Source organism: Anopheles maculipalpis, chromosome 2RL (genome assembly GCF_943734695.1).
Source record: "Anopheles maculipalpis chromosome 2RL, idAnoMacuDA_375_x, whole genome shotgun sequence".
In the NCBI taxonomy this organism is placed as follows: domain Eukaryota; kingdom Metazoa; phylum Arthropoda; class Insecta; order Diptera; family Culicidae; genus Anopheles; species Anopheles maculipalpis.
Window position 1 is genome coordinate 12050873 of NC_064871.1, and position 25079 is coordinate 12075951.

General features: G+C 46.2%; 4 protein-coding genes and 1 long non-coding RNA gene across 6 annotated transcripts in view; 3 read left to right on the forward strand and 2 right to left on the reverse strand.

The window, feature by feature from the left end:
• Positions 1 to 25079, forward strand: part of LOC126560096 (uncharacterized) — a 428080-nt gene that overhangs the window by 247370 nt on the left and 155631 nt on the right. The gene's annotated exons all lie outside the window — the stretch shown is intronic.
• LOC126559891 (uncharacterized) overlaps positions 1 to 25079 on the reverse strand; it is a 224337-nt gene that overhangs the window by 167003 nt on the left and 32255 nt on the right. The gene's annotated exons all lie outside the window — the stretch shown is intronic.
• LOC126557130 (V-type proton ATPase 116 kDa subunit a 1-like) overlaps positions 1 to 25079 on the forward strand; it is a 145415-nt gene that overhangs the window by 93430 nt on the left and 26906 nt on the right. The window lies entirely within an intron of this gene.
• Positions 671 to 15318, forward strand: LOC126558321 (tachykinin-like peptides receptor 99D). 2 transcript variants are annotated; one of them, XM_050214316.1, is made up of 9 exons: positions 671 to 890; positions 7656 to 7816; positions 8023 to 8197; positions 13426 to 13626; positions 13726 to 13876; positions 14370 to 14566; positions 14664 to 14806; positions 14908 to 14973; positions 15112 to 15318. In XM_050214316.1, exons 1-9 carry the CDS (start codon positions 673 to 675, stop codon positions 15216 to 15218), a joined length of 1419 nt encoding a protein of 472 aa, XP_050070273.1. In that variant the 5' UTR covers positions 671 to 672; the 3' UTR covers positions 15219 to 15318. The 2 variants fall into 2 exon arrangements, with proteins under 2 accessions (XP_050070273.1, XP_050070272.1); XM_050214315.1 differs by lacking the exon at positions 671 to 890 and having other exon boundaries at positions 7658 to 7816; positions 14664 to 14749.
• Positions 16842 to 23435, reverse strand: LOC126559637 (cadherin-23). Its single transcript, XM_050215806.1, has 13 exons — positions 22639 to 23435; positions 22436 to 22571; positions 22162 to 22361; positions 20417 to 22087; positions 19750 to 20343; positions 19528 to 19685; positions 19060 to 19459; positions 18502 to 18987; positions 18195 to 18431; positions 17806 to 18128; positions 17521 to 17727; positions 17248 to 17483; positions 16842 to 17173 (listed from the first exon to the last, which is right to left on the reverse strand). The coding sequence occupies exons 1-13, from the start codon at positions 23398 to 23400 to the stop codon at positions 16842 to 16844; spliced, it is 5742 nt and encodes a 1913-aa protein (XP_050071763.1). The 5' UTR covers positions 23401 to 23435.

The window sequence follows — 25079 nt, forward strand, 5'->3', positions numbered from 1 at the left end:
GGTGGAAAAAAAAATATGTCAGCAACAAACGGGCCACCAATCTCGAGAGGATAATAATAATAATAATAATAATAATAATGGCAGTCCTGCCGGAACGGAAGCCAAGTAAAATCGGTCCTGTTGTTTTACAAGCAATTTGTTGCTCGGTTTGGAAGGAAATTGCAAACACCCACAAACCCGCCCCACTGGTCCCGCTTCCCCCATCCATTTTCATTGCTCGATGGCTTAGTCTCGTGAGAACACACTCCGAAACGCAAGGGCACCCACGAGCAGGGGTCCCAAATTAGTGTTAAACTTTTAATGGCAAATGACAATCTTGCGACCGTGCTTGTTTACTTTTCTGCTTTTCGCCCCCGTTATCGGGTGGCTCATCCTTTTGCTTTTTTTTTTTAGCTTTTTTGCCTGTCTACTTTCGGTTTATTACAACATAATCGTAGATAGTTTTATTTAACAATCAACTCCCCCATGTAAACCTGGCTCGAATCGAGCTACAGCAAATGACTCATTTAATGTTTCTCCGGTTTTGTTTTTTTTTCTCTTTAATCAACATTAAAGGAAATGGGGATGCCACAAAATAAACAAAAAATAAAAAAAAACTTATCTTTACATTTTTTTCCTCTCTTGTTCGTCCTTTTTTTTCAGACAACGAACACGCATCCCATCCACTCGGACATGGAGCTAGCAGTAGCAGCTCTTCTGCCGGGGGGAAATAAATCCACCACCGGAACTAGCTGCTGCCCTTCCGGCACTAACGGAAGTGCTGCCGAGATGGGCTGGAGTGCCACCGCCACCTCCGAGCTGGAAATCGTCTGGAGGGATGGTACAGCGGCGACCAGCCTACCGACGTTCGTTGGGAAATTTGCCGACCCGAACGGCACGGCCGAAACGATGTACGTTATATCGTGGTATTGGACAGTTTGAAATAAAACTTTTACTCCCCCTTTTTTGCACAGCTGCAGCTTCCTGCGCACCGTCAAGAAGTAATGGAAATGCGTCAGCGAGAATTAAAAGCTTGGCAGACGACGGATCGTTTACGTTTTGCTCAGATTACATGCTTTCTTTCGTATTTTTTTCCATCCTTATCCCGGTGTTGAATGGTTAACGTGTGGATTTACGAGCGTATGAACGAATTGACAAGTTATCCTCTCTGCCAAGCTTGCGCCTAAAGCCTCCGTCCGTTGCATTGTTTGCATCTACGGTGTAAGGACGGATTAGATTAGCAACATTCTTGTCGTCATCCCACAACTTCCGGGCTAATGTGCATCCGTACAATGCAAAGGGGTTTTTTTCCTGCAAGAGAGCGAGCGAGAGAGAATGCAATGTGATACGATGATCGCATTAGGAAGGTTTCTATGGGTATGCACCAAATAAGAGTGCAAATAGCTAAAAACGTTTTCCTTTCTTTTTTTGTACCCTCGCTTTCCTAACACAAAACGACCGGATATCCTATTTTCCGGTGACCGTACGCTTGTTGTATGCGCGCACCATAGCCACAGTGTGAGAAATTTTCAACGGCTTTTATTATTTTACAACGGCTTCAGCAGTAGCTTAAACGGTGGAGCATCCTTCGTTGACGTTATGAGAAGCATTCCAGCACCACTGAACACTAAAGCCACACCGACCCATGCCTTCCCCACCATCGCATTTCGCGGAACCGGAATGTAGCATTGGAGTGTGTTCTTCACAGCGCAACAGAAGTAAACAAAAGAGGCGTACTGAAACTCACGGATGTGTGTGTCTGTATGTACCGGCTGCACTAAACGTACGCAACCAACAAGGAACTTGTGAGCTACCAGGCGTCTCCATTCCCATCACAATCGGGCTGCATTGTTCTACGCGAACAAGCGGGCAAACGCTGTCGAGAGTGTCGATGAGCACCAGAATTTCCACACAGAATTGCACCGTTCATGTGTGTGTGTAGAAAGGCAACGGCGTGAGGGGAAGGTCAGTGTCGGTTCCGGGGGGCATATTGTCCAGGAGTAGCAGTACCGAGGTCACGGTTGAAGAAAAACATCAAAACATCATCTCATGCCCGGTGTGCCGGATTCTTCCGGAGCGATTACGAATGGTACTACCATTCTGAACTTCTTCCGAGGGGAGGGAAGGGGGGATTGAGGGAGAGGCGGCGCAAAACTTACACGTAAAATGGAAAGGCTGCAGGAAGTTCGAGTTCGGAACAAGAGTATTTTACGAATGCATCGCAGAGCAAATGAGAATTCCGTGTATGCAAAAGTGGGGACGGGTGTGTGTGTGTGTGGGTGTGTCTGCCATGCATGGTGCGACGTGCAACGAATCGAGAATGCATACTATGTATGCGATGCAAACACGCACAGACACACATACTCCCACAAATGCTTCCACCTGTGCAGAATTTCAAACAAGCAGTACGAAACAACCTCGTTCCAAGATGATGCAAGTCTCCACCGTATGTGGGACTCTCCCGCAATGTCTCGAAGGCATTCATGTGACTATTGGAAGGAATACTACACGTACACGGGATGCTGTTGGATTTGTTACATTCATTCACTCTCAGATCTCTACGCTCTCGCCCTGCGAAGCTGTTTCAATATGCGATTACCCATTTACGAAATGATGATACTCTAAATGGTACGAAAAGCACATCCACATGCTGGTAGTTGAATCGCCCTTCACCTTCATCTGGTTCTGACACTCCAAAAGCAGCTTCATCGTCCAGCTGCAAACAGGAATCCCCCGAAGCACGGGGATTGAAATAATTGGTCAGTTTGAAGTGTGTTGAGTTGTGCATATAGCTTATTCGACGAGCTCTCGGGAACATGCACACGTACAGATGTACAGCACGGTTCTCGTCCCTCCACGTGGACACGCTTTAGCTTCGGTTTTGCTCGTACGCTGGTGCGGTTTTTGGCCACCGATTTTGGGGCAAAAGCAGTGTACATTCGTAAGTGGAAATTCGGAATTTATTCAATTAAACACACACCCAGACCCATCCACCTATCCGCTTCTCGGTCTGGGACTGACTTGCTCCCTGGAGATGGTTTCACCCTCAACCAGCCACAATTAATGTAGCGTAATTAATCGTAACAACATACGAACATTCAACCACAAATTTTATCCGCTTTTCCATCGAGATGGCAGTTTTATCGTGTGTCAGCGTGTGTGTGTGTGTGTGGAGGCAACCTAGCTTCGGTTTCGCTTCCCGGAACATTACCATTGCTGAATGAAAATCGTGCTAAATGTTTGCACTACACTTGCCCGTGTGTGTAAGTGTGATGTGCATTGTTAGAGCTTTTACAAATCGTTACAGATTTGCTGCTCGCAAGTCCAAATCGGCCAAACCAAACCAAACTGATATACACGGTAGCGAACTAATCCAATCAGCGTTTATCATTGTGTCGATAGGAAACTTATAAGCGGGCTTCGTTCGAGCAGTTGGTTTTGATTTCACTCTGCACAGCACTATTACGATTAAATGTACACAACGTTGTTGGATGCCTTTTACGAGTGCTTTGTATCGAGCACAGAAGCCGTATCGAAGGAAGGGGAAAAAAAACACGAACGCACACAAACAGACGATTTCGATCAAACGAAAGCTTTGATTTTCCAGTAAAACAAATGCGCCGGAAAGGTGGAAAAGCAGGCGGGAGGTACGCTGTGCGACTGGCATCAACTTCACAGCACGCAACAAAACTCGATTCCATTCTCTCCAAGGGCTTCGTGTGCTTCATTGTACAAGAGTACTTGCCAAGTGTTTGTGTGTATGTGTATCTCGCACCACATCATAGAGAAAAGTTTTCCGTCGGTACTTTGGCTGACTAGTGGAAATTGACGCCGAGTGCAGAGTGTGATACAGGATGCAAAAACAAAACCCCACAGGATGGGAAACGCAAGCCCGTTACGTTGATTATGATGTTTAAAACTCACGCCACACGTTGAGGTTTTTTGGTGTTTGGTTTTAGGCATCAGTTTTTGGGAACTTTTCCGTTGAAGGTACAGGTCGAGCTCACGGACGAGACTGGTGTTTGAATTGATTTTTAACTGCGTTTGAAAGGGATTGGGATGGGTTGTGTTGCAAACTGTTCCAGGAACTGCACCCGGACTGGTTTGTTGCGTGATGTGTGGTATCGAATAGTGGGTAGGAAGTTAGGAACGATTAGCTGGGAAGTATTCATATCAATTATGTAAAGTAGTGTTGCGAGAAGCTATTGGGCTGCTTTGAGAAGTTCATGAATAGATTACACAACTAAAACGTTTTAAAATACAGCATAAACGGAGAGCAGCAACACATTCGCATTCAAATTTGGTGCTGTCTGGTGATGACAGGTGAAGAAGCTTCTCCTACGTGATGAAACCTGTTGATGGCATTGAGTGCTAGTAGCTATGCGTCTATGTTTAGATTGCGTAATAATCTCAAAGCCTTACAATCCTTTCAATCACTGCCAAGAGAAACCTCTTAAATATAGTGCCTCGTAATATACCTTTGTTCACTGTTTTTGTTACAGTTTCAACACTTTTGCAGCTCGCACCCGAAGGTACTCAGAAATGCGTTCTTGTGAAGCTCTCGTACGTTTACCGCAATGGACAAATATGTGACTTGGGACTTCATTTGGAATCCACATGATAGCGTGAATTGCATTCAGTTCTTCACTTTCTGCAATTCGCAAAACTCTTGCCGCTGCTTGGCAACTCGCAAGTGTGACCTTGCGCTTAGCTTGCAGTACGATGACAGGAGTTCAGCTTTCGTACGCTTTCCATTTTGTCTAGTCATGATGATATGATTTGACCGTCTCTGCCTAATCCCGCCGGTGAATACCGGCACCACCACTGGGAGATAGATAGAAAGGACAACAAACTTTGTAGAGTGTAGAGAGTGACTGTGCACAACAAAATAAACCAAGTGGAATGTGATAACTCACCAAATTTACCGGCTTCATTGTCGCATTGTGATGTTGAAGTAATTGCACGTACGCAGCCAGTTTGTTAGTGTGAGCTACTGGGCGTCTCCATTGCAGACACAACGATGCAATGCAATGCAGCTTTCAAAAAGTTCAAAGTTGTTTCTTTTTTCTAATGGGAAGAACAGTTGAGGAATTGTATCACTTTTAGGTCAGTTAATTATCAATCGAAAAATTGAAAAAATATAATCTTTCAACTGCTTTTTAAGAAGAACACCAATCGTTTATTGGTGAAAGTACGAATTTAAGAACTATTTTGATGGATATCTAACACAGCACAGTTTGACCATGCTTTACATTCATGATGCCGTAAAAGGGAACATTTTGCCGACTCAAAATTTGTATTTTTACGAATATTTCTTTAAAATGATTCCAACCCCAGAGCTAACAATTTCGAATCACCCTTCGAAAGTTTAACAACCAAAATAGGATCACTTCCAACCAAAATTATTTACATTAAAAAGGATTTTTGATTTTGTTTGCTGAAATTGTCCCCAAGCGTTCGACTTTCACCAATCTGGTTGAGTTTATCAGCACCTGCCACAAGAACATCGATGCAAGCCTTCAAATCGATGCGATTTATACGGACTTCAAGGCAGCTTGTGTTCCGCATTCGTTGCTGGGGACAAATGCTGAACTGGATGCGGTCCTACCTCACCAACCGTTCGTATCGTGTGAAGATGGGGGACCAAACCTCTCGAAGCATCAACGGGACTACAGGGGAGCAACCTTGGTCCGCTTCTCTTCGTAATATTCCTGAACGACGTCAAACGTGTGCTTCCTCCTGACAGCCACCTGCTTTACGCTGTGGATGACGCTAAATTGTACCTACCGATACGCAACCAGGAAGATCAGCTGCATCTCCAGAATGCTCTCAGCGCGTTCCAGTCCTGGTGCTGTACCAGGAATGGCTTGGAGATATGCGCAATCCCTTAATCTACACGTATACCTTTAACGACACTGCCCTTGTCCATAAAAGCTGCGTCAGAGATCTAGGAGTGCTCCTTGACGATAAGTTGAGCTTCCATGACCAGCTAGAGCACATCGTCGCTAAGGGTAATCAACTAGTTGACATTCTGAAGAAGCTTGCGCGCGATCTTACCGATCCGATAGCCGTTAAGATGCTGTACTGTTCCTTCGGTCTGTGGTGGAATATTCATCCATGGTGTGGTGGCCCATATCGACACGCTCGTTGGCTCACCTGGAATCCATCCAGCGCAAAATTTACACGGTTTGCGCTGCGTGGTTGGAGTTTCCAGGTCGACTACAATGGACGTTGCGCGTTACTTGGCCTGGAGTCGCTTTAAGAGCGGAATTATTACGTCTACTTGACAATCGCATCGACTCGCCGGCGCTGATCTCTGCTATCAACATTTACGCCCCGGCAAGATCGTTCCGTGCTAGATCACTTCTTGACGTAGGGGAACGTCGTACTCGTTTTGACGCCTCTGATCCGTTCCTCGTCATGTGTCGCGAATTCAACGCCGTGTGTGATCGTTTTGAACCAGACCTGTCGCGCTCTGCTTTCCTCAATTGTATACGTACAGTGCGGTCAATTTCTTGTTGAATTTAAAAATGTAAATGTTAACTGTAAATGTAAAAGGTAAAAAAAACTGGTCCAGTTGCAATTGCAATCATTATAATTTGCAGCATTCAAAATTGATTTACCGTTACATGTTATCCTCTAGCAAAAAAAAAAAAGTCATTCAAACATCTCATTAACGTAGCCAGCATTAATTAGGAAAAAAAAATGCAAAGCGTTGAGTCAAAACAAGCTTGAATGAATAACGTTTCAAATAAAAAGAAAAGGAAAGACATCCTGAACCAAACAAAACAAAAACAAAAAACTACCCAACTTCCAAGGAATAAATGAAGCGATTAATCCTAAATGGTCAGCCGGAACATGCAAAAAAGCCACGGTACATGCACGGCAACATTTACCAAACCGGCCAGCTATGCTGAATAATTTCTGCTCCCTTTCTGCTGTCGTCCGTCATCGGCAACATTCTGCTCATCGCGACAACATCCTGTTAATCTATTCAATTTGAGATTTTAATGAATTTGATTCGCAAAAGCATTCGTCCCTTTTTGTGAATCTGATTTCAGCTGCTGAAAGCGTAAAAAAATACTGTTGAGTCAGTGAGCTTCGTTCAACCGTTGGCACAGTGAGTAAATGCTTGGACAAACATTGAAAAATCGCATTTGAGGCAAACTGTACTTGCGGGACTTGTACATCTACATGCAGCGTGGGAAGAGGGCTTTCTTTTCACGGGGCCCCGAGTACGATTCCCTGCTACGGAGGTTCCCTACAAGAGGCCCTGTTGCGAGGCCTCTTATATGACTAGATCGGCTACTGCTTCGCTCTCATGATAAAACTTTTTGCACTCTTCAAGCTATTCGCCCTTACGAGGTAGCTCTTTGCCATCTTCAGGCTCTTTGACCTTACTAGGTAGCTCTTTTCCCTCTTCGCACTCTTCGAGCTCCTCACACTACACACTAGGAGCAACCACGATCGATTTGAGAAAATTGTTGACAAAAACAATAATGCAGTATGAAGATAAAATAATTCAACTTAAATCCTATATTCATTCCATTGTCTTTATGGCCCGTTGCCCACTGTGCGCCGGGAAATGACCATTCGTGCGTTCCGTTTTCATATTTGCATAGTTTTCTTTTTGCTTTTTGTGTTTTAACTTTTCCATTTCATGACTTCATTTGCAGGCCCAGCATGGACTTCTTCTCGATACTGCCACTGTGGCGACTGATCGTGTGGAACGTGCTGTTCGCGGGCATCGTCATTACGGCGACCGTCGGTAATCTGATCGTGGTGTGGATCGTCCTCTCCCACAAGCGGATGCGCACGGTAACCAACTACTTTCTCGGTACGTAACACGATCCTTGATCAACGCGCTTTCCTGCCGCAGAACAGCCACTTCCGCTTGCTGGCCAGTTTCCAGTGCGCCTTGCACTGCTCAAACTGGCGGAAGGTTTTAATTTGCACTTTACACTCCATCCACCCACTTCCGGGTGGGCTGTGGGTGCGAACCGGTCTTTAAGTGTTGGTTTTCTGCTCTCGCTCTCGTTGCAGTTAATTTATCGATAGCGGACGCGATGGTATCCACGCTGAACGTTACATTCAACTACACGTACATGCTGTACCTGGACTGGCCGTTCGGGACAATGTACTGCAAAATATCACAGTTCGTTGCCATTCTCAGTATCTGCGCGTCCGTATTTACGCTGATGGCCATCGCGATAGACAGGTAGGTCAAAAAGGTGGTCCCATCCATTGACTTTACTCGGCTGGAATGTGTATGTGTGTGCGTGTGTGTGTGTGCGTTTCTCACTTTAAACGCATTGGAGCAAAAATTTATATTTTTATGCTGCTTCCTCACGGCACAGGCCCACACCCGCAGGCCACAGCAAACAGTTATCTTTCGAATCGCACAACAACACAGTGCCAGTGGTGTTGCTCGGACAAATATAGGAAGCAAAAGGGGTGGGAGGGAGGGCTGGCAAAACACACACACACACACACACACACACACACACACACACACACACACACACACACTTGGCTCCCGCAAATAAACGAGACAGTTGTACGAAAAAAAAAAACACACACACACATCCGGCTGGACCCGGAAAGGACCCTTTCGCATTTTATTTAATTTTTGCAAAACAAACCGATTCCATCCACCGACGAGCCGGCCTAGTCCCGCGAACCAACCAACCAAGCGGTGGCTCAGTTTTATGCTTGGGCGCGTGTTTTTTTTTTCTGTTTTTGTTTTTATTTTATGTTTTATTTTTGTAGCGTTGTTTTGTTGTGCAAACCGTTTCGCTTGACTTCATCATTTCATCTTCATTACTCTTACAACGCTTCTTCAATTCATCCACGTGCCCGCCCTGTACCGCCACGTCACGCTTTTCCCCCTCTAAAAAATAACCTCGGGTTGTGTAGCAAAGCGCTCACTCCAGCCAACCGTAACTGAATGCTTCTGGCTCCTGGTGGCGTATGTTTGCGAAACGAGAAAACAAACGATTGGCCGGTAGGGAAAGACGCGAAGGGGAGTAAGGAGCACGATAGGGGTTGATTTGGGACAGGAGAGGGAGGAATGACGAATTGTTGCACGAAGGCAGGCAGTAGCAGGGTCGGGGGAGGGGTCGGCAGGACATACAGAAGAGCTGGCTGAGCATAATAGGCATCCAGGACACGTCGACTCGCGCGAGGACAGCAGCGAGACACAAGAACGATGACGACTGTATTTATCCGTTGTTTGAAAAATTTACTCCTAAAGTGTCTGTGTGTGTGTTTGCGTGTGTGCGCTAGAGACGGAAGCTTTTGGACGGGGGGAGGGGGAGGAAAGGATGCACCTCCCTACCCATCCCCACCATCCATCCACCCATCGTTAAGTGCTTAAAGTTAAGCTTTAAAAACGATTTTGCATACGTCGTCGGAACAGTGCGCCATTCGTTTTCGGTTCGCTTCACGTCAAGTCGCGTCATTCATGCGTTTCCGGCTAGCATCCGGGAAAGCGTGGTCCGGACGTGAAGCATGTCGAAGTCACACGTTGCTCGCCTACTTTGGAAGGCAGAATCTGAAGCAGATTTACTTCTTTTCACACACGCACACAACGACTGTTTCAGGGTCAGCAATAAACATTCCATCCCGCAGGCAGGCGGGGAACTGATGGACGATGATGGGATGGTGGGGGGGGGGGGGGGCGGTTCACGGTGGAAAAGCAATCTGTGAGCGGCGAGGCTTAGCGATTGTTAGGGTGTGCTTAGCACTTATTTCGGCGTACTTTTGTCGCGATCTATATTGTTTCGCATATTTCACCCCCGAATGTGTCCTGCGCGCCATGGGAAGCTGGGCGCCGGTAGTCACGTCTGAGCGTCTGTGTGTGCGGGGATGTGTTTTTTTTTCCTCCCTCCCTCAGTCACTTTTTTATGGTCTACAAATCAAACATCCCACGGTTTTGGTGTGTGCGTGTGTGTGGCTGGTGACACAGTGATTAGTGTTGGCGTTTTGAGTAGCATTTGATGGTTTGCCGAGTACGTGCACACTGCCGGCTTTTGGAGATCCGCCTCTGACATGACGCATAATTGCGAAAGCGCCTTTTGTGAGGGGCAAAAAATGTGTTTTTCAAATTTTAACGGCGTGTAAAAGCTGTTTCAGAGTACTGATTTAAGACCCCATTGCGGATTAACAGTCAATTACGAATTTTGCAATCTACTGGCAGGGCCGTACCGTTTCTGTCGACTTGCAACCAACGTAATTGGAATTCATAAATTCTTAAGTTAGAGACCATTTAAAGCTCTCTGCAGATAGTTTGCATTCCTCCATTTTCGATGGGAGCAATTTTTCAGCATTTTTCCTGCTACGATCCCTTGGTATGTCTGGACTGTTTTTTAGCAAGCTCGCAATAAGTATCCCTTGCAATCTATCCTTATTGTCTGCTGCTCCACCGCCTCTACTTGCAATCCAAAATAGTCATCCACCAACTGTCGGCATTTCAAAAATAGCTGCAACGATTTTTGCTATCTTTGTTTGCATTATTTTAGCCGAATACTGAGAATACTTGGTGTGATTAAATTTTTTTCCTCCTCTTCTTGACATTAAAAAGCTTTACAAAAACACAGTGTAGGCTGTGTTTTGATTAAAAAGATCAAAGGTAAGGTAAAGGTGCCTGGATAAAATGGAACCGACAGTACGGCAGAAGAACTGCACCATGGAGAGGAAAAGTTTTTCTCCCCTCCCGAAAAAGCTTATCCGATACTAGGGAGAATTGAGTAAAAAAGGATACTCGAGTTGCGTTCGACGCGTAGACATGCAGACATGCACACTTTCGATGAAGTTGTGTTATAGGGTGAAGAGAGAATATCCTCTTAGCATGGTTGTTGATGTGAGTAATTAAAGTGTCATTTTCACATTTGGTAGGCAAATTCCGTCGCAAAGGTTCAAGAATTCACACCAACTTTGATCAAATTTTTGGCATAACCATGGGAGGGCTTTTCCAAGGGGAAAAAAGTCCTAAAGTGTATGATGGCGATTCTCAGGTTGTTTTATTCTGGTAGAACGGTCTGGCCGTTTTCATTTTATTTTAATTGGGAGACACTTCCTCCTTCAAACCGTGAAAGAGGTACCTTATCCTGGGTGAGCTTGTTCATCCTAAGGTAGAGTCCAGTGAAGGTATTTATTGATCTTCAATTTATTCTAGCCTTTGGAAACGAGGTCCTCGTGCTCATCAGTTCATCCTAGCACACTCCAGAAAATGTAAATCTTTTCTTGAAAGCTTATCAAGGTCCTGCAGTTCTCGTTTCGCTATAGATATCCTCATCAGAGTACGGCTTCGGTTTTGGCGTACATAACGTGGAATCCAACGCAAATTCTCCATTGTATATGTACCAGAGCTCGCTTCATAACTTTACGCGTTATTAATCAAAAGCTCAAAAGACTTCTTAGAGAAAATGTTAAACGTCTTAAGCTCATTATTTGTGAAGCTTCTGGCCCAAACATTGAAGTTTGAGATTTTTTTGTATGAACAAAAAGATCGACAGTTCACTTGATAGATTAACCGAACGCCCAAGGGAAAACGGTCCGCTAGTGGCATTGGCTATTTTGTCAACAATATCCAATTATCTGCCGTTTTTTCGACCACAATTCAAATTTATTCACCTTTCTCGCGTTTTCCTTTTAAAGCATTGCTTAGGATACGAGACGGCTCCAAATTGGACAGAAATCCGTGAGAATAGTGTGCAGTACAGGGGAAGCAGATTCGACGTACCGAATCTATCCTTGATAAAGTTGTCTTCTTTGGCTTTATAGCCAAGAGTTCGGTGGTTCTCTGCCAGCGTTGATTTATCCAACAGCCAGATACAGACAGCCAATACGGGCGAATAGCGAAAACGGACTATGAAAAAACAACTAGGCCTTTGTTTTTATTATTCTCTATAACTACCATCAACTCCCCAAGGAACGAACCGCACAGCAAGATTATAATCAGCGTAGAAGTTCGGCGAAGAAGTTCGTCTAGCCGCAGACAGCTTTTCTTCGCCAGGACACCATCCAAAAGTGGGTCTGGGAATATGAAATAACCTTATGAATAAATTGCATTACAAACTAACAAACTTAAATCCATGTCATTGCGTCTGCAAAAGCCCCTTACCAGGTATTTCCCAAACCGGGGACATAGAAATGTGACACGCGTGGCTAATATGCAAACTCCTCTCCTAATTGATCATTAACCTAAGCCGGCTAGCAAGCGCACAAACACACATTTCCCCAGACATTAGGAATATCCTGCAGCGATTCGCCCTCTACCACCCAACACATCATATCCCCTTTCCGACGAGAGCATTCGCTTTCATAAATCTTATCTTTATCGCACCGTTCAAAAAGTGCGCGAATCCCTCCATATTCCGTTCCCGTCCGAATTAAAGGTTACCGAAGGGTACTTCAAATAAATTATCAAAGACCTCGGAAGCACAGGATGTTGGATATTTCCGGTCTCCAGGAATGATGCTTTCTTTTTTGTTGTTATTAGTTGCTTTTCTACTAGTTTTTCCTTGCTAGTATTTGCACCCCAAACAATGTTCCAGCCCCGAAGGCGGCACAAACGATCATCAGCATCATCAACATCCATCGTACCATTTAATGCCTTTCGTGTTCGTCCCGAAAAACTATGCGCAAGTAATAAATTATTCAAAAGCGTTTCGAGTGCAGCTACACCCTCCCCCTGTGCTGGTCCCGTCCAGTCCGGTGGAAGCCTGGGGATTGTTGCGCGACTCCGGTAAAGGAGGAACCGACGTTCACATAACGCTCGCTCTTCACAGAAGTACCAACCACTGCTCGGGAAGCTTTGCTCTCCAGGACTTTCGAGTGATGAATATTTAATTAGGACAATTAGATGAAACCAGCTCGCTTGTCTGCATCATCATCATCATCATCATCATCAACATCATCGGTGCTTTGCAAGCCGGGAATGCACAATTATTAGTTTCCATGTGTTTGTTTCCGGCATCCTTCGTCGTCGTCGTCGTCGTCGTCGCCGTTTGCTCGTTCACTTGGGCGCCATAGGAGACACGAAATTCACGAGTAACTGAGTTGCATCAGAGATTAAATTCATTTGGCCGTCGCACAAACTCCATCGTGGCTTTTTTTTTTTTGGGGTTCTGATTGACCTTTTTTGTACAAGAAGCTATAATCTCCAATGGTACGAAAAGTGCGCCGATGCCAACAGTCGCCATTGCTGTACGAATTGATTAAATCATTTGCAAAAAAAAAACCCTTGGCCACTCTGAGGGTCCACCATGGAAGCAACACTAATGCAATTGTATTAATTTAATACTGCCAGACTTCGATTGGTCGTTACGAATCCGATGTATCCTTCCAATTTGCTTACCAGTTTGCTAGTCTGTTGCAGAAGCAAGGCTTAATGCCTGTTTGAAGTCAAAACCAGATATCTAACCAGCCACTCAACCCACCCAGGTACGTAGCCATCATGAACCCGCTGAAGCCTCGCATGGGCAAGAAAGCAACACTGTGCGTTGCGGCCAGCATCTGGATCGTCGGTACGATCATCTCCTGTCCGACGCTCCTCTTCTTCACGACCTACCCGATGAAGGACCACATCTTGTGTTACGCCGAATGGCCGGACGGTCCCTCGAATCACTCCCGGCAGGAGTATGTGTAAGTAGCGAGCGAGTCCTACCCGCTATCCTATACTTTTTGGATGTGTAATTCGAACCGGAGGTATCCGGGTGGGGGTTGTATCGTGTTCGTTGGCAGGTACAATATCGTGTTCATGCTGCTAACTTACTTTCTACCGATCGGTTCGATGACGTACACGTACGCCCGTGTTGGGCTAGAACTTTGGGGCTCCAAGAGCATTGGCGAATGTACGCAAAGGCAGCTGGAAAACATCAAAAGCAAACGGCGGGTAGGTAGAACGATTGCCACCCAATTCCCAGGAACTATGTACACGTAGTTCGTCAAACGAAATGGACAAAGTTTTTCGGTGTTTTGGGAGGGAGAGAGAGAGAGAGAGAGAACCAAACTTTGGCATCTAATGATTGAAGTTTCCTCGAAAATGGGCACGTTTAAATTATCGTCTAACGAGTGATGGCGCTAGAAGCCCTCAGGAAGTAGAAATCTCGCAAAAGGGAACGCTAACTTTTCCCTTCCTTCCGGTGGCACACACTCATGGTGGTAGTGAGAGTGACCGTCCACCGAAACGGTTGATGGAAAATGAAATGTTTGTTGTCCTGTTTGTCTCTCTCTCTCTTCCGTCTCTTGCGACGCACCGTATCACTACAAGCTTTCGAAGGACTCATTAGCTATCGTCTTAACGTAATGTCGTATTTTATTTCCATTTCCCGTTTTCGTCCACGCCTCGGGGATGGCGGTCGGGGCGACATCCCAAACCCGCGCAGGTCGTTAAGATGATGATGATTGTGGTGATAATCTTTGCCGTTTGTTGGCTTCCGTTTCAAATCTACTTCATCCTGACGTCGTACTATCCGGAGCTGACGAAGAAACCGTACATCCAGGAGGTGTACCTTGCCATCTACTGGCTCGCGATGAGCAACTCGATGTACAATCCCATCATCTACTGCTGGATGAACTCACGGTAAGGAATGCGGTTGCTGCTATTGGAACGGTCTTTGTGTGTGCAAACTGCATCTCTGATCGGTGTGTCTGTCTTTTCCATCTTGTCTTGTGGTTAGGTTTCGGCGCGGATTCCAGCAATTCTTCCGCTGCTGTCCGTTCGTGCGTGTCACACCGGACAGTGCGAGTAGCCATCGGCGCACCGGTACGTCCCGATACTCGTGCTCCGGTTCGCCGGACCACTTGCGAATAGTAAGAAATGGTGTGCATTAGCGTTCTGGTCCTCGAGTCACGTGTTACGCGTATCGTAACTCTTCCCTATCTTCATCTTCGTAACACACACACACAATCATCTTTTTCCAGATACCGAACGGTCGTTTCTTTACAACGGGTCCCAATCGCCGACCGGTCAACGGAAATGGCAAACCGGTAAGCAATCTCGACTAATCGATTTATTTCCACAATTTTCCTTAATCGCCCGTGACCCATCTCCCGAATCGAAAGGGGTTTTTTTTCTAATTCCCGGTGGGTGGTGTTTTTTTCCATTTTCCTATTTCCTTGCGGCAGGTCCTATGCGACGGGTGAACACGATGCTGACGAGCCAGCTAAATCAAACCACCAGTCTGTGCTGTTCGTCCCAGGACAATCCGCAGGGCCGGCCGGTGAAGGATTAGCAGCAACTGCACGAGATGGGTCGCGGTATCTGCGGATCGATGGCGTCACGTCACCGTGCACGATCGTGCCAATCGGTAGAGGAACTGTAAATATAAACCAGCACCCTTCCCAAACCACAAACAGGGGCACGTGTTTTTTGCAGGTGCGCGTGTGGCCCGTGTAAAAGTCGTACTGAAGATAGAGGAGCGCGCTAGGGACAAAGTCTTGTAAGTCCCATCTAGATTAGAAAGAGAGGGTCGGGCTTAAGAAAGGTGAAATTAGTGGGGGGAAAACCTCCCCATCAAACCGTACTCAAACGATTCGGTTTGTTGTGCAGAGATGAAGAAGGGGAGATTGAAAATCTCGTAAATTAATTTGCCCACCGTGTGGCAGCAGTAACTGGCGCTGAAGAAGTGTTCCCAACCTCAGAAAAATCGCGTGAAGTGTGGTACAATAATATCATCCCGAGTCGGGCCCGCCTGGCACATTCACGTAAGTTCAATTTCTAACGAACGCAACCGACACCGTAGAACGACGCGCCAGATGGAAGTACGACGCACCCGCCAAAACAAGTACCGTGTTAAGCTGATTAACAGCCCTGTCTGGCTTTATTTATAGCAAGGCAAAACCGAAAATCCTGTGCAGGACTCCTGGCTGTAGCCCGACGCGAGCCCGGGTTAGCTGGTTGCCCCGTTTACTGCCCGAACATGGGCCAAAAAGGGATCCTGTTGTTTTAGAGACTGTTTATCCTTTAACGCGTTCCCGAGTTTGGCGAGATGAAATTATTTCTTCACCGTTTCGTACACCAAAGGAGGTTTTTTTGTTGATTCGTCGGTCCTCTTCTAGGTTTTGTGTTTTGAAGTTGCCAAGATTAGTCCATTCCATGCTTCCTTCTTCCCAGCGTGTACACTAGTATTGGTGTTTTCCCGCATCACCCCGAAATTAAATGGACGACCGTAAATCGAGAGGGCGATTTAATCGACAAAGATTTAGATTTGACTCCATTAATCACGATAAGTGCGAAACGGTGTCGACCGTACGGAGGTCACTAACGACCCCAATTCGAGGGTCTGTCTACTAAAGGTGATGGTGGTAGCGCGATGAAAATGGCTATAAGCCACAAACAATAGACGCGAGTCAAAGGACCAATTTAACCGTTAAGCGTTACAGGGGATAAAGTTCAGAATCCCTCTACAACACACTAGCCTACAGTAGAAGTTCCCCAAATCACGCCCCACAAGAAGAAGAAAAAACAAACAAAACAGAAAAAAACTGTGTTAATTCTGTGGACCTAGAACCCAGAGGTGTGATTTTGATGGAGACGATGGTGTGAAAAATAACTTCCCTTAAACTCACCCTCCCGGTAACAGGGCAGAAAAACCTGGTAATAAAACTTATTTGTGGCTCTCCACTGGATGTCGATATATATAGATGGATGTGTGTTCGGAAATGGGTATGAGTTTGGAGTTTTTACTTTTCGCCGCAATTACTTACCGATCCCTGCAGTTAGCATACACTAATCCGAAGTTTATCGTTACGTTATTAGTGGCACTACGAAGCGATTAAGGTTCTTTCGAGTTTATTCTAGCCGGTATTGAGAGAGAGAGAGATAGAGTGGAAGAAATGTCTGTACAGATGACTATTTACAGTTCGGTCGTTTCCAAGTTGCGTGCACAGAGCGTTGATTCACTGCCACGCTTGATCTGATAGTTGACGGCGTTGTTCGCTTCGGCACCGGCAAGACCCTTTCGTGCCTCGTACTGCAGGCAGTTGTCGATGAAGAAGCCCGAACTTAGCGACCGCTCGTACTGCGCATCGATTGCGTCCTTGCACTTGTCAAACTCATCCTTAAGCCATTCACCCTCCGGACTGCCGCTACCGATCCAGATCGGGTTGCTTCCCTTCATGCTGTGCTTGTTCGTGTTCGGTACAGCGCCGAGTACCTCCTGATACATTCGGCTAGGTCCTGATGAACCTGCGAAATTAGGAGTAAGAAACGTTTTAATGATGATGGTGGAGTCACAATCACATCATCGAAGACAAACTCACCGAAAGCGGCTATCTTGGCAGCTCTAAGGCGTCGCCGGTAGGACAACCGTTGCGATATCGAAAGTCCTATCACTACGATCAGCAGTGCACCGAGCAGAATGTTGGTTACAAACAGCCATATAATGTTGACTGACAGTTCGTCCATTTCTGCCGTCTGTATTAGTTCGGACGCCTGCGTGTCGAGAACATTGAACTCCTGCACCGAAGAACAAAAAATAATTCGGCGTGTTTTACTCCTCAAAATTTATCTCTTCTTACAGTCAAACAGGTTGCAAACTAACCTTAAACAATCGGTCCAATTTCTCCACATGTCTGTCCAGCAGCTGCAACACCTGATGTACCTCTAGCACCGAATTGTTCTTCTGATCGACCAGATGCATGAACATGTCGCTCTTGGTCCGATCCACCGACCCGTCCGGATTCTCGTGCACTCGAATATCATCAATATTTACGATACATCCACTTACATTGCTCAGTATTCTGCAAAGATGGCGTCATTAGTAATCGTCACGATCTGTTTCCCCCCCCCCCCCCCCCCCCCCAACTCAATCCACTTACTCTCGAAAACTGTTTATATTGTGCCGAATCTCGGATGGACGCTGGCGTAGAATGAACTTTACCCGCTGATCCTCGCGTATGAGATAGATAAACACGTGCGCCCGATCGTGACAACCGTACGAGTCGTTAGCCGTCACCGAGAAATCAAAATAACCTCGCATCGACTTTTGCGGGAAAAAGTTTAGCAACACTTTGCCCGTGTCCGCATCGACCAGGAACGGATCGGTGCGCAGATCGTCCAAACCCTCGGCAAGCGTTTTCCGCACCTCACCGTGCCGATAGTACCGAATCAGTCCATTCAATCCATCGTCGGCGTCACTAGCCTAATCGGTTGTAAGAAGTGAAAGTTAATGCTCCATAATGTGTTGTGTTGATGATGATTGGCTTACCTTTAGCTGCAGAATGGTTGCACCGAACTGGGATGACGTTGAGATACCGCCGGTGAATATTTTTGACTCAAACACAGGTGAGTTGTCGTTGATGTCGTTTATGTATACGGTAGCCTTCAGCAGATTGGTCCCCTGTCCAACCGTTTCTGAGGAGAGGCTAGTGTTAGAACACTCCTCGGATGCCTTGATGTGTAGCTTATACTGTGATCTATTTTCACGATCAAGCTCTTTCTCAACCTGTAACAGAGCAAAGAATTTGATTGAATTTAATGAAGAACTTCTTACAACTATTTCTATGCAACCCTACCGTTAAGTCGTGGCTCACTGGATCCAGTACGAAGTGTCCATCCTCGTTTCCATGCACGATGTAGTAGCAAACCACACTTGTCGTCGATCCCTCGAGCGGATCAAGATAGTCCTGATCCACGGTATCCGGAAGCCGTATTCTTTCTGCGCCAGGTATCATATGTTCGGTGAAGTTGAGACTGATTTCTTTGAGCAAAAACTGTGGCTGATTGTCATTCACATCCCGTACATAAACGATCAGATCAACGCTACTGCTAAGTGGAGTTGGTATACCCTGATCATACGCTTCGATCCTCAGATCATACATCATCTGCTGCTCTCGATCGAGTGTGGCAGCCAGACTGAGTTCACCCGTCTCTTTATCGATCGAAAACTTGCGATAATTGCCCAACGAGTCCATTTTGAGTCGATAGCGGACGATCGCGTTCTCGCCGACATCTTCGTCATAAGCGTGCACTTGGAAGAAGGGCTTGCCGACCGTTGTGTTCTGCGTTGGGGAGGCAAATTTATATGTCATTTTTTTATGAAACAATGACTGAACCTGGGAGTTACTACTAACCTCAAACACCTTCACAGTTGTATTGCCACTGGGAACAACAAATACCGGCGCATGATCATTAAAATCAGTCACGCAGATCTCAACCGTATCGTGCACCGTATTTGGTACATTGCCAAGATCACTCACTATCAACTCCAGCGTATAATTCCCATGCAGGTTCTTCAGAGGACCACGGGAGTATATTTCTGCATACTGGGCGGACACCTGCTGGATGTAGAAAATACCGGAGCCGTCATTAATGTCGAAACTCAGCTGACCGTTTCCGTTCGATGGATCGTCGGCATCGGTCGCACGCAGCTTCACGATTGGATCGTTAATGTTGTGGTACTCCGTGATCATACTGCAACCGGAAGGTTTCTGGATCACCGGTACATTATCGTTATCGTCCACCACGTGCACTCTAAACCCAAGTAAAGAAATCGAGATTTGAATGTATCTTCTAAGCTTTAATTTATGTTGTATCCTTACAGAATGTGTTTGAAAGCATTCCGACTTTCTCCGTTCAGATATCCGTAAGGATAGTTATCCCAAGCCTCCACAGCCATCATGTACTCGGCAGTTTCTTCCCGATCTAGCGCACCCGCCACTCGTAGGATGCCTTTCTCCGGATCGATACTAAACTTTTCCTGTAAAGTCGCATAGTATTTCTTAGAAAACCAGCATCCTTTGTCCTTAGCATCCTTAACTTACCTTAGAGCTAACACGATCCAGAATGTACGTGATGCGTCCGAAATCTCCCGAATCTAGATCCTTTGCCTGTATGGTGGCTATCTCCGTTCCGACCGTAGCATTCTCCGACACATAGAAATCGTTCACGTTATCCACAAAGTACGGATTGTTGTCATTTTCGTCCAACACCTGCACAAACACCTCCACAAAGGATGCCCTCGGTGGACTGCCGGTATCGGCAGCTCGCACCGAAAAGTTTAACCAACCGTACTCCTCGTGATCGATACGATTGCGCACCACTATTTCACCCGTTTCGTCGTCAACGTGCAACAAATCCAGCACACCTCTGTCACCTTCTAGACTGTACTTGATCGTTTTGTTCTGATCGGCATCTTCGGCCACCACCGTACAGACGGCCACACCGTACTGACTATTTTCCGCAATTGAGTGTTTGTAGAACGGCTTGCGGAACTTTGGATTGTTGTCATTTTCGTCGAGTACGGTAATCTTGAGAAAAGTGTTTGCCATCTGATCACCTCGTTCAGCTGCGACGTCTTCCACCACACAGGCTAGCTTGATTTCTGCAATTTTCTCACGATCTATTAGCTTTGCTATCTATTTGATAGAAGACACAGATAGTATGATGATTAGAAGATTGTAAAAAAGGGACATCAAAATTGAAAGTTACCTTCAGCAAACCGTTCGTCTCATTGAGCACGAAGGCCGCCACAAAATCGTAGTCGTCCAGCTTCACCAACGCACCTTCCTCAGTTTTTGCCTCCGATTGACTACGGTCGATGTAGTACCGCAGCATTGCTCCATCATCCGGATCGCTAGCCATCAACCTGTACACCTCCATACCTACGGGTGTGTTCTCACGCACAGCCACTGCCGTGGGTCCGATAAAGTACGGTGGTTTATTATTAACGTCGGTAATCGTGACATTTACCAGACAGGATCCTTGCAATTGCTGATCTCCATTGCCACCGTCCGTAGCGATCACTTCCAGCACATACGTCGACCCAGCTCCCTGCTCATCCGGACCGAGAAGATTCGGATCAAGCGAAGCCCCATGCGTGACCGATATCTCGCCCGTGCTTGCTCCTATCACAAATCTACCATCCGAACCCTGTTGGAACCGATAGGTGACGAGATTGTTGGGAAATGAGCCGTCCCCATCCATCGCAGTCACTCTCAACACAGGCAGACCGCTGGGTGTATCCTCCGGGATAACAATCGAATACTGTGCCTCGAGAAACACGGGTGCGTAGTCATTCACGTCCTGTACGTACACCATTACCTCAACCTCAGCTGTCAGCGCTGGTTCGCCGCCATCGGATGCCTCAACGTGCAGTGTAATAGTCCGTGTGTCACCACCACCACCGACACCACTCTCCAACCGTTCGAAGTCAAGGGCTTCTCGCACGGACAATCTACCCGTACGACGATCGATGTGGAAATATTCTGCATGATGTGTGCTTACGATCCGATACGCTACCGCACTGTTGGGTGAACCTTCCAGATCGTTATCACGTGCCTCAACTGCGATAGGAGATTCAAATTCGAACGCATTCTCTTTCAAACGTACCTCATATCGCTTCTGCACAAAAGTTGGCGCATTATCATTCACATCGCGCACGTTAAGTATAAGCGGCACCGTATTCCGATTGCCACGTCCTTCATTATCACGCGCCTCCACAGTGAGGTAGTGCTTTTGGACAATTTCACGATCAAATACTGGATCACCGTCGGATGCCATTAGTGTGATGGTGCCGGTACGTGGATCAAGATGTAGAAAGCTAGAGATACTACCCGTAAGGTTCGTGTATCGTATGCCTGCAGTGCCGAAGACACCTGAGTCACCGTCCATTGCTTGAACCTGTACCAACACCGTACCTGCTGTCACATTTTCCGGTACATCAATTTCATACACTGACTCTACAAACTCGGGAAAGTTATCGTTCTGATCTAATATCACCACGCGTACCTGGGCCGTACTACTGCGGCCAGCTGTCTCGATCTCACTTGCCACGACCGTTAAAGTAAGTTCACGCACACGCTCATAATCGAGCAGTGCCGGGTCCTTAACACGCAACCCAAAGGTTGCCTCGTTGATTGCTCGCTTCGGAATCACCTCAAAGATATCGCTGGGTGGATCCAGCAATAGCCGGAACGTGCCATTTTTACCCTGATCATAGTCGTATACTTCATTGATACTGCCATCAATAAACCTAGCCAGTGTGTTTTCCTGAGCATTTTCACCAATTTCACACTCATAGCCATCGCTGCGGAAGCGTGGAATCTCATCATTCACATCTGTCACGATCACTGTGATCTCCATGGTCGAAGAAGGTGCGGGCTATTTGGGAACATAAAGAAGATGTTTAATACGGATTTGAACGCATCTCTTGAGCATTCTTAAGTGAGCTTTACCTGCAGTTTGCTCTCCTCGGTGGCCACTACTTCCAGTATGAAAGCCCCATTGATGGGATTTTTCGGATCTTCCCTGTCCAGCCTCTGCTTCGTTCTTAGCGAGCCTTTGAATCGATCAATCTCAAATAGCTCACTGGCATTGTTTGCAATTTCATACAGTATTCGATTGTTGATACCCCGATCGCCGTCTACAGCTTTGACTGATCATCAACGATAAAAGTGAGTATATTAATTTCAACTTGATAAGTTTAATTATTCTTTTCGGTAGAAGTACCTCGCATGACTTCCGTTCCGATAGGTGCATCTTCAGATATGCGTACCACTGGTTGGGTCACTAGAAACTCTGGCGGTTGATCCTCGACATCCTTCACCCTTACCAGCAAAGCAGCGGTTCCAGTATTGATTCTTCCCTGTAGAACAGAATTGCAAAGGGTAAGTTCCACCTGCAACACTGATTCGTATTAACCATCCACAAACCTGTATAGCGCGATCAACTGCCAGCACATTGATGTGATAGAAATGCTGCCGCTCGTAGTCTAATGCTCGCGTCAGCCGTACCACACCCTTCCCGTTGGTGGTTGAGATCGAAAACACGTTGTTCTCCTCACGCAATCCCTGTATGTAGTACACCACCTGTCCGTACGCTCCTTCGTCTTTGTCGACCGCTTCGAGCGTTGTTAGAATTCCCGGTGGACTATCCTCGGCCACCTCCAGCACCGAGGCAAACGGTTTAAAGATTGGCTCATTATCGTTAATGTCCTCCACCAGCAGCAGAAAGCTTTGCGTCACAAAGTTGCCCTCACCCAGCCGTCCATCGGTGAGCGTTAGTATGAGCGTGTATTCTTCTCGTGCTTCACGATCGAGCTCATGGTTGAGGTAGATGAACGCTTCGTTCGAGGCGTTCTGTTTCAGTCTTATGATGTGGCTGTCGGCACTTTTCTGCACGCCAAAGGTTAGCGGATCACCGTCCGCATCGTAGCCCCGCAGCCGATAGATCAGTGTGCCGACGGGCGTCTCGGGGAACTCCTTCAATCTTATGACTATTTCGGCATGATCGTCGATCAGAAACACCGGTGCACGGTTGCAGCTGACCAGCGATGCGGTAAAGCAAAGGCAAAGCACTAGCTGTAGGAAGAAATGTGATCCAGCGGCCCAGAACCTGCGGACCGGCTTGAGCCGGCAGACGGTACGTTTGAGTATTTCCATTTCCCGCTTGTCGGTTGAGCGATTCTGTTTCATATTGGTGTTTCCTGTGCACCATCAAGCGGAATGATATCTGTAATCGGTTGCTGTAATTAGGCAGAATAAACGAGAACAATTAAGTAAACTGAGCCGTATTCTTTCAATTTAAGTTCTACTTCTTGGATGCTCCGAAAGCACCTTGAGGAGTGAAATGTGTGTAGAGCTATTTTAAACCCTGTTTGGCTTTGACTTCCATAATGTGATCTTTAGAGTTACTCAGGCGATATAGTCCATAGTGTTAGTGCACACATTTAGATACCCCTTTTGTGTATAAAGTCCTAGACATGCTGTTAAAGATCACTGAGCCTTTATCATATTTTTCATGGCCTAATGACCGTCTAATGGCTATCGAGACTAGTTGAGCACAACATAATTGAATAGTAGTCAAGTCCCTTCTGCGGATGAACGGTACCGGATGAGATTTGAGCTCCGATCTTGCCGTGTGTAGACCGGTGCCGTCGGTCACTGAAATCTACGTGACTGATTTCGAATTGTTGTACAGACCAAACTTATAACTCTATTTCTGCAACACATTTGGTAGGTTTGGAATGAAAATCACACTAACCAAGTGCAAAAGCACAACACGAAAGTACAAATGAGATAGCCCATCAACTGCAGCAATACGAGAAACACCAAAGAAGCATACCACAAGCATGTAGTTTGAAAGAAACTTTCCAAACAATGTTGCTTTTTCGCTTTAAATTGTTTATTTTACCGGCACAAAAAGAAAAGAATCCAACTACAAGCGTCTTAACCTTCATCAACGATGCTCCTTATTGATTCGGTGTAATGTGTATCGTACACGAATGAAAACTAATAGTAAAGCAGCACCATGAAACATGATACACTTTACTAAAAACCCATCCTATACGAGGAAAACTTTTCATCGTCTCACCATATTATACGGATAAAGCTCTGGACCGGCTACACTAACCAGGCCCAGGGCATATTAAGGAAAATTTGCCGAACCATACCGAACCATACACTCGTTGATTTGAAACCCGGAGAAATTTAGTTCAAGATCAGTGAGATAGTTCATGTTTGCTTATCTTACCCCATATCGGTAAATAAATCTTCATCGCCCCAATTGCCCAGTGTTCCCTTCGCTGTAGCGTCGCTCGGAGGTGCTCGCGTAATTACTTTTCATCGAGCAGTAGTTCGCACAGAACCGAAGCGAAGAGGAAAGTGCACACACTTCACGGTCACAGACAATGAGGTGAACCGTCGTGTTACGAGACCCCATCGTACATCCCGTGTTGAGGAGAAGCCGAGAGTGTGGCAGAAGATAAGAATCGGTGTTTTCCACGAACTCCCAGCAATGGTGTGCTTATGTGAAAAGCAGCACCATTCTTTAAGATTCTTCAGTGTATCTTCATCAAATGAGCTAATGTTTTGTTTCCCAAACATACACACACACACGCCCCACACAGCTCCCAAACTGAGCACGTATCAGTTTCGATGACCGTTTTCCACCTTGGCCCATTATCGAGGAACCCATGCAAACAAAAAGGTTTATTAAACTGTATATTTGTTTTAAGGGCACGCTAGACTAGGGGCAGGTTTGCTTACCGCTTACACATCAAGACGTACAAGATGAGATGGGACTTAATTGAACGCAACTGCATTGCCTCTGCTGACCGGATGGAATTTCCTTTCGTGACCAAGCAAAATGCGAT

What these genes read in the sequence shown, in the direction of transcription:
- LOC126559637 (XM_050215806.1), bottom strand. Translation starts at nt 23,400, where the DNA reads ATGAAACAGAATCGCTCAACCGACAAGCGGGAAATGGAAATACTCAAA. An exon ending in CGGAACGGAAGTCATGCGAG is followed by an intron (nt 22,362 to 22,435) that starts GTACTTCTACCG and finishes GTTGATGATCAG; the next exon opens with TCAAAGCTGTAGACGGCGAT. An exon ending in CAACCATTCTGCAGCTAAAG is followed by an intron (nt 18,129 to 18,194) that starts GTAAGCCAATCA and finishes ACAACCGATTAG; the next exon opens with GCTAGTGACGCCGACGATGG.
- LOC126558321 (XM_050214316.1), top strand. Translation starts at nt 673, where the DNA reads ATGGAGCTAGCAGTAGCAGCTCTTCTGCCGGGGGGAAATAAATCCACC. An exon ending in AACGGCACGGCCGAAACGAT is followed by an intron (nt 891 to 7,655) that starts GTACGTTATATC and finishes CTTCATTTGCAG; the next exon opens with GCCCAGCATGGACTTCTTCT. An exon ending in TACTGCTGGATGAACTCACG is followed by an intron (nt 14,567 to 14,663) that starts GTAAGGAATGCG and finishes TCTTGTGGTTAG; the next exon opens with GTTTCGGCGCGGATTCCAGC.